We start from the raw sequence: 13,481 nt of genomic DNA on the forward strand, positions 1-13,481 counted from the left end.
GAGAGAGAGAGAACGAAAGAGAGACAGATGGGAGGTGGGTTCAGTTGCAGCGGCGGTGATGGAACAGAGAAAGAAAAAAAATGGGGAAGAAGAGGGAGAGAGAGAGAAATGCCGGTGCTGCCCTGGTTTCAGATCTGCTGCTGCAACTGGTTGCAGTGGCAGTGACGGAACAGAGAAAAAAAAAGGGGGAAGAAGAAGAGAGAGAGAGAGAGAGAGAGAGAGAGAGAGAGAGAGAGAGAGAGAGAGAGAGGGAGAGAGAGATGTAAAACTACACCGATAATTTTGATGTATATTTTACATTGATTATTGGTGTAAAGAAATTTTAAAAATCAGTTTTACACCGATGTATAAAACTACTGGGGTGTAAAGTTTACCCTGGTTCGATTTTCCACCCCAAACAAACGTGGCCTAAAGGAAAAACAAAAGCAAGGTAAATTACAGATAGTACCCTGTACTTAGAGGGGTAGTGACACTTTAGGGGCCTGAACTTTCATGTTCCAACATTTTTTAGTACTCTGAACTTTTGGAAATATACACTTGAGTCCAGTTGCGTAATTCTAACATTACAGTGAGTAAAATAACAACAATGCCCATATCCAGATTTTCTTTTTCTTTCTGTTTTTTCATTTTTCCATTCAAATGCTTTTATTCTTTGTTGAAATGAAGTATAGAGATGGTTACATATGCAAAAAAAAAAAAAGAAAAAGAAAAAAATTCAGTGAGCGAAAAAAATTATGATCATTTTTGTAATTTTACCCTCATCGTAATGTCAGTTTTAACATATTGGACTTGAGTGTATATTTTTAAAAGTTCAGGGAATTATATTTTTAAAAGTTCAAGCCCTTATAGTCACTACCCCCTAAATACAGGGAAAAAGTTGAGAGAAATTTGGAAACGGTCAGCATCTTCGCCAGAAACAGCAACTCTTTTGGTTGAGGCACAAGTGCTCTGATATACAACTCGTTAGGAGCCTTCATGGTTGGATGGTAGCTTCAATCTTCATGTTCATGAATGGATTCCTTTCTTTTTGGGTTGAGAAATTTAGATGTTTTGACTTTTGAGGAGATTAGATATCAGGTGTATGGGAATGACTGGTTCCCGGCAGATGCTTTCTTTACAAAGTTCATACAAATGGTTGAAACTTGAAACCCATCTCTGTACAACTTTTTCCTACACTTACATAGTTACATTCCATCTGTGAGAAGTATCCCATCATGTGTATGAATATTTTTACACGTGTAAGGAGACACCTGTCAGAGATCCAATGGAAATACAAGAGAAAGTGTAGGATATCTCTAAGGCCCCACTTGTTTTATTTTTCTGGGCAAATATGGTTTCCCCTTGCCCAGGTTAGTGAGGTTCTTGCGGCAGTGTGCAGTACATGTTATCAGGGTAAAAACAGAGGTGGGAGGGATAGCACATGGGCCATGGGTAACTGGGTAGTTATTTATCCACCTTTTAGAAAGCTATCACTTATTCAGTTAACTAATATTTTCGATCTTTATATCTAAGGTTGCATTTGGCATTCCTTATTTTAAGGATTTATCTTCTTTTTACAGTTAAAATGCCTCTGTCAATACTGAATTTTTAACAGCAAAAAGGAAATAGGCCATTAAAATAAAGAATGCCAAATGCAGCCTTAGCTTATCATGGACCCAATATAGTAACATACAAATGCTGGGATTGTAGTCAATTGCCCATGGTAAATGAACGGCCTAAGATGTAATTTTCTTTTTTTTTTTTTGTTGGGTATACTCTAGGATGTCACAAAATTGACGAGGGATTTCTCTCAATCTGTAATGTCACTCATTCTTTTAAATGAAACTAAAACAGTGATCCATATGGCAATAAGGATTAATAACATATAAAGCTTATAAAGCAGTACCATTGTATCTTCCTTTCAATTTTAAGCATAGCAAATTAACAACAGAGGTAAACAGAGAGAGATTCAGCTTTGTCCGTGTGCTTTTTAAGGGGCTCCCTTCCATTCCTCTTCTAAGCATGAGCATGATTGAGTTTGTGGGCAGTACCATGGCCGTAGATGAACCTCGCTGTTCCTTCTGTGTACACTTGAGTCTCCTTGTCTAGTCTGTTCCATAAAAACAGAACACAACGGGAATACAAGAACCAAGGTCTCAAATTGCCAACTATTTTGATATGAAATGAATGTTGTTATGACGATTACAACGGCACAAATCAAAAGAGATGAACCCACAAAGAGGAAAACTTACGATTTCCTAACAGCTTTGCTCAAGATTGAAGCAGACGCGAAAGTCTTCCCGTCGAGATAACTGTTCTCCCCCTTGATCCTTTGCTTGATTCTGGCATCCAACTCTTCGGTATCTGCTTTGAACGGGGAATCTGATGCCTGAAATTACCCAAACATAAATGAGAAATCATTCAATCGACATAAACAAAAACAGAAAAAGAGAGACTTTCAGTTGACATACCATCACCCATCCCCAAGTGTCAGCGTAGGATGGAATATGAGCTGAGTAAGGCACAACATCTGCAGATGGAGAGAGACAACCCCAGTTTGTTTATTTTGGAACCAAAGATGAATAACAGGTTAAACATTTCCATCGAATTGAACAACAAAAATGAGAAACAGAGCTACAACGGTGTCACTGACATTTGAAAACCTGTCTCAGAGTGTTGTAAATGCAAGAGAAAACCTCTGTATGACTGAACACTCCTGCTGGCCCAGCCTGCACGGACAACAGTCAAGATAAAACTGTTAAATCCAGACGTTCTATACAGAGTTTCTCACACACATACAGACTGTGTAGTACATACCTGTGTAACAAAAATTCCACCCTCATTGAGTCTGGGTTTAACGGTGGATTCATAAAATGATTTGGTGTAGAGTTGGTAACATGGACCCCCTTCTATGGGGTCCGCCAAATCACCGATTATCACATCAAAACATTCTTCTCTCCTTTCTAGCTCAGCCCTGCCATCCGATCCAAACAACTTGCTTAATTTTCACAACAACAACAGTAGCAACAATGATGAAGACGAAAAATTGATTGAAGGAAACAAGGGACCTGGCGTCATTGATTGTGATATGAAGCCTGGTATCACAGAAAGCTTCTCTGTTTGCAACCAGGTATGACTTGCAGAAATCCACTACTTGCTGCGCCATAAAACAGGTGAAGCAACATCATGTAATGTTTTCTTCCAAAAGAAAACAAGAACAGGGATAAGGAACAAAGGAAAAGTGATGACAGTAACACTCTGATCGATGTTTTGGCCTCGACCCTGTTCAAGATACTAAAGCTTTCATCTACCCACATCACTATTGTAAATGCAGAGAGATAGAAGGATATATCTTCCTCAATACTGGGGAGACCCCAAGTTATCTCCAACAACCATCAAGGGTCTGTTTGATTACAGTCGAATTGGATAAACTGAAAGTTTTCTTAATGGCTGAACGACATGTTGCGTTTATTACATGACATTTTAGCCACTTCCACTAGAGAACAAAGCAAAAAAAAAAAAAAAAAAACCATTGAGTTCAGCCACTTCAGCTGTTCTCAACAGCTCTGCAAAGTATGGCCTAGTGAGTGAATGGTCTGAGTGATTCTAAGGCTAAAACAACAACAAAAATACCTCGTCGATATCGCACATGACCACCTTGTCAACATTTTTGTGCCTCAGGATCTCTCTTGCAGTGGAACCTTCACCTCCTCCCATAATAAATATGGTCTTTGGACTGAAAATTAGAAACCAATAAGTAAACAACTTAACCAGATGATGCATGGATTGAAGAATTTAAAGGAAATGGAGAACTTTTCTGACTTGGGGTGGTGAAGAAGTGCTGGATGAACAAGCGATTCATGGTAGATGAATTCATCTATCTCTGCACTTTGAAGCTTCCCATCAATGACTAGAGCCTGTTATATAATACATAAACGCTTAGAGAAAGAAGACTTTTCTCTTTTCACCTCCAGAAAACAGAAGTGGGAAGAAGCTACAAACCTTTCCAAAGGGCCTTGTGTCCAACAACGCAATGTCCTGGTACTGACTAGCTCCTGTATGCAAAATACTGCAACAAAGAAAAGATAACAGTAAAGAGTAAGGTGCTACACTTAATGCTAGTCTTTGAACTTGGGTGGGTATCACTGTAGAGCAACTCTTCCTTTCTTATTTAATGACCTTTAATCTTGTCTAGCTTTTACCTGACCACATTAGATACTACTTTTGTTACTATACAAACCATTGGTTTTAAAAGAAGAAAAATCTGTCTTTGAAAAGCAATATCACAGAAAGCTTCCCATTTTTGCCTGTCTCGACTCAAACTCATAAAAAGATATCTTTTTTTTCCTTCTGATGAATCTTCCTCATCATTTTGCGCTTGATCCTTGTCATAGCTAAATAACTAAATTATAACCTTTTTCTGCAGAAATAAAGAAAAAAAAAAAACTAACTAACTAGAAAGGAAGCTCTTCATCTTAGGAAGAAGAAGAATGGAAAAAAAATGAGAGTAAAGATTAAAAAAAAAAACAAAATGAAGGTACTCCCCCATCTTCACTCAATGAGAGAAGAAGTTTGTAGAGTGGTTTATGTTTTGTAAGTCCTAGAGCATTAACAAGGAATAATAGACCAATGTGTGAATATGCACCTATTGAGAGCATAGCACCATCTCAAATCCTGCTCAATCTCTTCTTCATACCAACAGCTTTTCCTCCGACCTTCACTCGTTAGGTCGCCATTGCCACTTCTTTCATTCGACCCAGAAATATCGTTCATCCTTTACAACCCGAAAGAGAGAACTAGCTAGCAGAGAGAGAGAGAGAGAGAGAGAGAGAGAGAGAGAGAGAGAGAGAGAGGGTATGAACGATGGTGATGGTGTTTGGACGTTTGTTATGGGTGGTGGTGCAGAGGCGTGAACATTATAAGGAGGGGAGTGGCAGGGAAATCGAAATGGGTTATTATTTCGGTGTGGGTTGGAATGGTCGGAATTCAGTTGGATTACGACTTTCGAGCTTGAAAAAAAGAGCTTTGATTTTCGCAACCCAGAAAAGAGAAAACCAAAAGAAAAATATCTCGCGATTTCTAACGACGATTCGGCATTAGGCCCTATAATTCTTGCTTTGTGAATTGCGATTGTGGGTGTGTTGTTATACTTTAATAATAGTATCTCCTCATTCCTCTCTTCTTGGTTCTTGCTACTCATCAAACATGTGTATGTGATGCTGTTTCCATAATCATGCGTCGACCCTTGGTCGGACCAACTCAGGTCATGCATGCAGACCCATCCCGATCTGTTTACTGATGGATCGGAAATCTGACGGGTCTAAGAGATTTAAATAAAACGGAAAAAAAATTATATGATTCACCCTCCACTCCCGATCTTCTATTCACAAATTGTTCCTACACTCATAGGAAACACCACTGTCGTGTATCGGAAATATCTCTCCATGAATGATAAGAGAGATATATTCTTAATGTGCAGCTGATATTACAAGTGGGTAGGAATGTGGGAACAACTCATGGTTAACAAATCTGAACTTGATCAACACTTAGACAACTGAGCTGTTCATGTAGAGGTGTCAATGGACTGAGTTTGGGTTGGCCTTTGCCTGAATCAAAATCAATTGAACAGATTATATAGAGGATAAGACATATTAAATTGAACCGGTCCAAATTTAATGGTCTAAAACATGCATTTATTAGATTGAATTGAACCTAATCCATTTGTAATGGATTTATATTGGACAGGATCAGATTGAACCAATATCCAGCCCATTGACATAAGATAAAAGCACGGGCATCAATGGACTGGATTTAGATTAGACTCGATCTAAACTAAAACCAATTTGAACAATAGTTTAAATAGTCCAAACGTTACAAGAAACTAGTCCAGAATTGTTAAAAGTATTCATTAGATTGGATTAGACCTAGTGAAGGATTCATGTTGAATTTGATTATTCAATATCAAATCTATTGACAGCCCTACTCCGATCGTTTAATTTGGTTTATTGGGTCTGAGTCTAACTTTATAATAATATGAATCAAAGGGTAAGAGGACTAGGACTATCGCCATCAAAGCCTCCGTCAGAAGAACTATCATTTATATATGCACATTTTTTTTTTCACATTTCCTCTCACTACATTATAGAATAGAAAAGAATCGTGTACTTAACCATTGATTATTGATTTTAGCAACAAATGTAGCCAATAGAACCTGCAGCTCCAAGAAATAATTATTGATCATGTTTTGATATAAAGCAACTAATTTCCCATCTCAGATGAAAATAGTGCAGGAAACTTTTTTTTTTATTTATTTTCATTATTTTTAAAGCTATGCCTAAGCAATTTTTGTTGAATGTAGCATGCTTTACTTACTATTTTATCAGTTACCCAAAAAATAAAAAAAGGGTTTCTTTACATTCATTTTCTTTTATTAGTTTGGATGAAACTTGGCTTCTTAAAGAAATAATTAAATGCGAATAAAGTACAAAAAAGTAGAGTACAATAATATAACAATTAACAGAAGTATTAATGTGGGTTGACAAACTATGACTTGGTTTTAGTGTTGCACCAAGACTAAAATCAAAACTTCTGATGTATTAGATGAAGGTGTATCGTGGTAGGGCTCATTCCGTAACGAAATTTAACTTTTTTAATACTGGGTTTAGAGACAAGGTGCTGGTGGGTCATGTACTGATCAACCTTTTATTTGGAATAAAATTTTGTGTTAATAATTAAGGGCTTGTTTGGTTTGTGGGAATAAGGGTTTAGAATTGAAATAATCTATTCCGATTCTAATCATTTGGTGGGACAGAATTGAAATCCCATTTTCATTTCTGGTGAAATGGCATTTTTCCCATTTCCCCACATGGTCATTCCCATTGGATTGCCCCCCACAATGGTCATTCCGATTCAGATTTGAGAGATTTGAGATCAAATCAGCCCCCCACAATGTTCCACAGTACATCCCTGCCGTGTATTGGGAACATCTCCCAATGATAATACCAAAAAGTATGATGTCATCATCAGGAAATGTTTCCAATACATGGTGTAAATGTGCTGTGGGATGTTGTGGAGGGCTGATTTGAACTCCAGAGATTTGGATTCCAATTCTATAAGTGAACCAAATGGATACTAAAATATGCTCTATCGTTTCCATTGGATTTGAATCTACTATACTTTGCTTTTACACATTGATGAACTGTGTAAACATAGGACATTAGGACCTTTTATATTAGACTGTAATCTTGTAATGGCAAGAATAATCCGTGTTCATGGGTTGAGTGGATTTGAGTTTGACACACAATTGAATCAAACCCATATCCATATCCACGTAAGGTTCGGGTTTGCATTATGTGTCCTAATTATCAATGGTCATTCAGATTTCAGGATCGGTTTCGGTTGCTTTGAACCCATTAAGACCCAAACCCAGTATTCTGAATATTTATTTTGGTTTGAGACCGGATATACATTGCTAAACTCAACCCAACAGGGCCACCAATGACCTGATTTAGGGATTTGGATTCCTGTGCTCCCTGATCCCAATCCAAAGGAACAGAAAAACACATTACCTTTTGCCACGTTTTGCTGAATGTTGACAATTCTGGGACCCATAAAATGCATATGCATCACATATACAAGGACCATTGGATTGATGGATACGGATGGTAATTTGAACCATCATCCACTCAACTCTTGATGAGGTTCATCAACAAATAAGTGGAACGAACCAAATCATCCAAACACCCCATTGTTGTACCAAACAGCGAACCAGTCTTGAGCGGAAAAGTGGGACAGAAGGGTTGATGGTCAAAGGTGATGCCCATGGAACTATGGAAATGGAAGGACACAAGGAAGTAAGGAATTCATCAGAAGACAGAGAGGGGGGTAGGGGGTGTTTGTGTGAATGCATCACCAATCACAACCCAGGGACTCTCACTTCACATAATACTTTGTCGTATCGTAAGTACCAAAAATGCCTAATGTAGCTGTAGGGTATCGACAGAGAATAAACCAGGGTGTCATGACTCATGATGTGGGTTAATGGAAGCTGGGGTGGCATGGGCATCTCATCATGTCATCATGTCATCATGTCATCATCATGCATCATCATGGGTGTTTACAATAAGAGAAAGAGAAGAAATGATGGTGATGGATGATAGGATGACCATGTACATCAAAAGAAGGTTAGATTTTTTGTTTTGTTGTTTTTGAGGGATTCTGAGATTTCATTTCTGATTTCTCTCACAATCCGGGATCTCTGTTGGAGAGAGAGAGAGGGAGCGTGCAGTGGGTATCATCATTTATATTCTCGCAATCAGTTCCAGAAACAAACGGCGTGCAAGATGGCAATATCAGACGCACTCATTATCACCATCAATTCCCATGGCTGAAAGAAGAAAGAAATAAAAAAAAGGGAATTAAAGTATGAGCTTATACCCTAATTATCTAATCTTAATTCTGCTGTAAAGTAAACTCTCCAGTCACCACTCACCAGTTAACCACCGATTAACTTAACCAAGAGAAATCATCAATCAGGAATAAATGAAAATGCTTTGATGGATCTGGGTTCTTCACGCTATCAATCAAAGATGATCTTAGTTGCAGGTTCACATTTCCTTTTTCTCCCTTGTGGAATGTGGACGGGGTTATGATGAAACTCACCCATTTCTTGTTTTGGGAAAGTCATGTCTGTGACATGATTCTCTGAGTCTGAGGAGAGGAGTTCGGCTTCAGACCAGAGTCCAGAGTCCAGACCATCTCTTGTGCTCTCTGTCCTCTCGACCAATTGCCTATTACGCGCAATACAGACAAAAAAAAAAAAATCAAAACAATAATAACAGCGCTCAACTTTTCAATCTATTTTGATTTTTATCTCATTTGTTTATAGTGTTGCTACTTGCTAGACAAAGATTCATTTACAGCTACCCAATCCACTTTTTTATCTCTCTCTCTCTCTCTTATAACAGTCAATAATAGTCAGGAATCAGGAGCGGTAATCACCTACCCAATCCACTTCTGTTTATAATCTTGTAAATCCTTTCTTGGGTGTCGGTTCCTTTAACCCAGATCCCGTTGAAATCCTATAAGGTTTTGTCTTATGGCATTGGGCAACCCAAACAGACTTTTATTGGAATCCATCTAATCTGGTATCTACTCAGATTGCTCTGGCCTGTGCATGCTAACATAACTTTTTTTTTTCTTTATGAAAATGACAAAAATAAAATAAAATTTTCGAAGAGCCAAAATTATGATTCAAGAATTTCACTCTGAAAATCTTTTCGCCTGTTTCAAGTTAAAACAAGTGCAGCATTTTATAGAAGTAGAAAATGATCGCCCAAACTGTTTTTTCTTCCTTTTTTTTTTTTTTAATTATATAGGTGTTTTTCTGAACAAAGATGATTTTGAACAGAAAGATTACGCACTTAACCGGGTGATCATTGATTGTATTTATAACTGTTATGGTATGTTTATCATGTACAAGGATAAATACAAGTGGAGATCAGATTGATTAGGAATTTTGACTTATCTTGATTAGTTATAGAAGATGAGGCTTATCTGGGTTAGCTGGCATTTGGATGAGGTTTATCATGGATAGCTGGTGTGTGGGCCTGTGCATGGGCCTGAGGAATGGGCTCACTATCATCCCCCCTCAAGCTGGACGAGGGTGTGCATACGTGTAGCTTGTGAAGAAGATGAAGCAAATGGGCAGCTGGCAGACTTTTGGTGAAGAGATTTGCTAGTTGCCCATGAGATGGTACGTGACGGACATCAGAAAGTTGTGAGCAACCGGTTCTCAGACGAAGTGGTAGTTGACCTCGATGTGTTTCGAGCGAGCATGAAAAACTGGAATGGAGGCGAGAGCAATAGCTGACATGTTGTCACACCAGATGATCGGAGTGGTGTGAATAGGAACATGGAATTATTTGAACATAGAGAATAGCCAGGAGATTTCTGCAACAGTGTGAGTAAGGCAGTGATATTCGACTTCTATGGAGAACGGGCAACTGTGGATTGTTTCCTAGCACACCAGAAAATGAGATTAGGCCCAAGAAACACACAAAAGCCATTGGTAGACCTGCGATCTAGTGGACAACCAGCCCATTTAGCATCACAATAGGCACTTAGCTGAATCGGGCCTAGAGTGAAGAAGAGCCTGGAGGAGGTGGTGCCTTTGAGATATTTCAGAATCCGTTTCACTACGGTGAGGTGTGCTTCATTGGGTTGCTGGAGATGTTGGCAAGCTTGATTGACTGGGAAGGCAATGTCGGGTCGGGTGAGAGTGACATATTGGAGTGCCCCAACCAGACTTTTGTAGACGGTTGGATCCTTCACCGGTGGGCTCGAGGAGGCATCGGTTTTGGTAGAAGACGTCGGTGTGTGAGTAGGTTTGCAGCCACCCATATCTGCACAATCAAGCAAGTCGAGAATGTACTTGGACTGATGGATAATCCATCACTGGTGCGGTGTACCTGAATGCCAAGAAAATATGATAACGGGTCGAGGTCCTTCATTTTGACAAATGAGCTGAGTTGTTTGATGAGAGAAGAGAGGAAAGACGGTTTGTTGCCTGTTAAGATTATATCATCAACATACAACAGTAATAAAGCATGTGTGCCATCTTGATGGTTAATAAACAAAGATGGATATGAGGTGGAGGTGTGAAAGCCCAGTTCGGCTATGATGGACTTGAACTTGTCATACCAGGCCCGTGGGGCTTGATGAAGCCCGTAGATAGATTTGTGCATACGACAAACATAATCAGAATGAGTGAGGTCCATGTAGCCTGGTGGTTGAGTCATATACACCTCTTCGTGAAGGTCACCATGCAAGAATGCACATTCAACATCTAGTTGGCATAGTGGCCAGCCCAAGGTAACTGCTAATGAGAGTACAACGCGAATAGTGGTGTGCTTCACTACAGGACTGAATGTTACAATGAAATCAATGCCTAGCTGTTGGTGAAAACCCTTGGCAACCAAGCAGGCTTTGAAGCATTGTATTGATCCATCGGGGTTGCGCTTGATGCGGTACACCCATTTGCAGCCTACCACATTCATTCCAGGTTGGTAGGGAACCAATGACCAGGTCTTTTGCTCCCGAAGTGAATTAGATTCTTGGTCCATAGTGGTGCGCCAGTCAGGGTGTTTGGACACTTGGGTGTAAGAGGTAAGTTCAGCAAGGTGGGAGGCTGTAAGAGATGTCGGAAGGGGGTATTTGGTGTTGTACGCTTTGGATTTAAAGATCCCGGATTGGGAATGGGTGACCATACGATGAGTGCGTTGAGGTGTTGTGGACTGAGTAGATGGTGGTTGGCCAGTGGGTGTAATGTTTGATGGTGGTGGAGAATGAGATGTAGCTGAGGGTTCAGGTGAGGTTGCAGGCTGGGTTAGAGAAGGAGAGTGGGCTAGACTAGTGGGCCTTGGAGGCTGGTTAGTGACGGGGCTGAGTGCTTCTGTGTGAGATTGCGGACCAGGAGTCTGCACCGTGGAGGACCTGGAGGATGGGTGGTTGGGGAAATGGGCATTTGATGTGGGCCAGATAACATTAGTAGGCCCATAGGAGTTTGGTAGCCAAGTGGAATTTGTGGGCGGCTGAGGTTTTGATGGTGTGGTGGTTTGGGTTGAAAGGAGAGAGGGGAATGTGTGTTCGTTAAAGACAACATGGCGAGAGATGTAGATTCGCCCATTTGTAATGTCCATGCACCTATAGCCCTTGTGGGATGGGCTGTATCCCAAGAAAATGCAACGGGTAGAACGGTGGTGAGGTTTGTGTGTAGAATATGGTCGTAGCCAAGGGAAGCAAAGACAGCCGAACGACTTGAGATGTGTGTAATCCGAACGGGAGCGAAACAACCGTTCAAATGGGGACTGTGAGCGGGAACCTAAAAGGGGCATTTGGTTGATGAGATAAAGAGCAATGGTGAAGGCTTCAAGCCAAAAGTGGGAGGGTAATGATGCATGAGCAAGAAGGGTGAGACTCATTTCAACGATGTGGCGATGTTTAGAATCAAGGAGATTTTCAATTTTACCTTTGAAGGATTCAAAAAAGTCATAAAAATCTGATTTTAATTACAATGAAAAGAGTTAGGAGTAGCGAGTGTAATCTTCAACGAATAAAGCATAGTATTTAAACTTAGAAATAGACAAAACCGGGGCTGGTCCCCACAAATCACAATGTAGAAGTTCTAATGGTTTGTTGGAATGGTGATGGATAGTAGAAAAGGGGTGATGGCAGCTTTTGCCAAGTTGATAGGATGAACACACTGTGTTACTGTCTTTATTCTTGAGAGATAATTGTGAGAAAATTGCTGATTGAATGTCACGGGAGGAATGGCCTAGATGATGGTGCCAGATGGTTTCAGCGGGGCTGCGGGCGGTGAGAGTTGTGGGATTTCTAGTTGTGACTGTGGGATGAAAGGGGTGGAGTCCTCCTTCAGTCGATCCTTGGTGCAGGATCCTCTCAGTCTTCTTGTCCTGTACAACAAAGCCAGAAGCATAAAAAACAAACTTGCAATTATTATCTTTTGAAATTTGGTAAACTGATAGCAGGTTAGAGGAGGCATCGGGACAGTGAAGAACATGATTCAGATGAAAAGTAGAAGATGGATAAGTTAGGGTGGAGGTGCTGGTGTGTTTGATGTCTAAGCCATGTCCATTACCCACCGTGACCAAGTTGGAGCTAGCATAAGGGAGCGGGTTAGAAACCTTACCAAGGTTTGGAGTGATGTAGTGAGAGGCTCCGATATCGGAGTACCATGTGCCATCATCAAGAGGATCACGGGAAGCTGCTGCCATGGCGACTAGAGTTAATAGCTATGTGTCCAACTTTGTTGCAAATTTGGCAAGTTGGTCTAGAGTTTTTATTGGTTGGACGTTGAGATGAAGTGGACTGGTGGTGCCCTTGATTTGATTGTGAAGGTTGCGGGGCGGCTGCATTTTGCTGCTGGCGTTTGGAATCATGTTGTGGAGTGTACTGGCGATTTGAAGAGTTGGGATGGCGAGAATGCTGTTGTTGTCGTGTCTTGGCTGCAACAAGGGCATGGGAGTTCTCTATAGGAGCATCTTTTGCAAGGGACATTTCTTCGCAAATGAGCAGATCGTGAAGTTCTTCCAATGTGACTGCTGCAATCCGAGCATGGCCACAAATAGTGTAGGCAAAATGACGATATGATGAAGGCAATCCGTCGAAAATGTAGATCTGTAATTCATCATCAGACATGGGTGCACCACATCCTGCAAATTGATCACTGGTAGATTTAACTTGCTGAAGGTAGTCGTGCATGGTGAGAGATCCCTTTTTCAGGCGATGAAGTAGAGAAGCATCTGGTCGTGTTCGTACCAGGCTTCGAACATTGGATCATCAGTACTTGGAGCTGATTTGGATCCATCGATGAAAGACATAAGCCTATGTCCTATGAGAATGGGCTCGAACAATGATTTCCACAGGAGATAATTTGTGTTGTCGAGCTTTATGGGCACAAGATTGGAGATATTTGATATCAC

At 40.3% G+C, this 13,481-nt stretch overlaps 2 protein-coding genes across 2 annotated transcripts; both read right to left on the reverse strand.

Annotated features, from left to right (window-relative positions):
- Positions 1-1,783: 1,783 nt before the first annotated feature.
- On the reverse strand, positions 1,784-5,103 carry LOC148861876 (thermospermine synthase ACL5-like). The gene is made up of 10 exons (XM_088981953.1): positions 4,625-5,103; positions 3,982-4,048; positions 3,802-3,896; positions 3,613-3,715; positions 3,048-3,136; positions 2,797-2,953; positions 2,633-2,708; positions 2,451-2,509; positions 2,232-2,368; positions 1,784-2,089 (listed from the first exon to the last, which is right to left on the reverse strand). Exons 1-10 carry the CDS (start codon positions 4,750-4,752, stop codon positions 1,996-1,998), a joined length of 1,005 nt encoding a protein of 334 aa, XP_088838079.1. The 5' UTR covers positions 4,753-5,103; the 3' UTR covers positions 1,784-1,995.
- Positions 5,104-12,753: 7,650 nt separating this feature from the next.
- LOC148861877 (uncharacterized) lies at positions 12,754-13,260 on the reverse strand. Its single transcript, XM_088985074.1, has one exon. The coding sequence runs from the start codon at positions 13,258-13,260 to the stop codon at positions 12,754-12,756; it is 507 nt and encodes a 168-aa protein (XP_088841200.1).
- Positions 13,261-13,481: the final 221 nt, after the last annotated feature.

The sequence above is a fragment of the Nelumbo lutea genome, chromosome 4, assembly GCF_056320005.1.
Source record: "Nelumbo lutea isolate HS-2025 chromosome 4, American lotus-T2T, whole genome shotgun sequence".
In the NCBI taxonomy this organism is placed as follows: domain Eukaryota; kingdom Viridiplantae; phylum Streptophyta; class Magnoliopsida; order Proteales; family Nelumbonaceae; genus Nelumbo; species Nelumbo lutea.

What these genes read in the sequence shown, in the direction of transcription:
- LOC148861876 (XM_088981953.1), bottom strand. Translation starts at nt 4,752, where the DNA reads ATGAACGATATTTCTGGGTCGAATGAAAGAAGTGGCAATGGCGACCTA. An exon ending in GTGGAATTTTTGTTACACAG is followed by an intron (nt 2,709 to 2,796) that starts GTATGTACTACA and finishes TTGTCCGTGCAG; the next exon opens with GCTGGGCCAGCAGGAGTGTT. An exon ending in TCTGAGACAGGTTTTCAAAT is followed by an intron (nt 2,510 to 2,632) that starts GTCAGTGACACC and finishes CTCCATCTGCAG; the next exon opens with ATGTTGTGCCTTACTCAGCT.
- LOC148861877 (XM_088985074.1), bottom strand. Translation starts at nt 13,260, where the DNA reads ATGCACGACTACCTTCAGCAAGTTAAATCTACCAGTGATCAATTTGCA.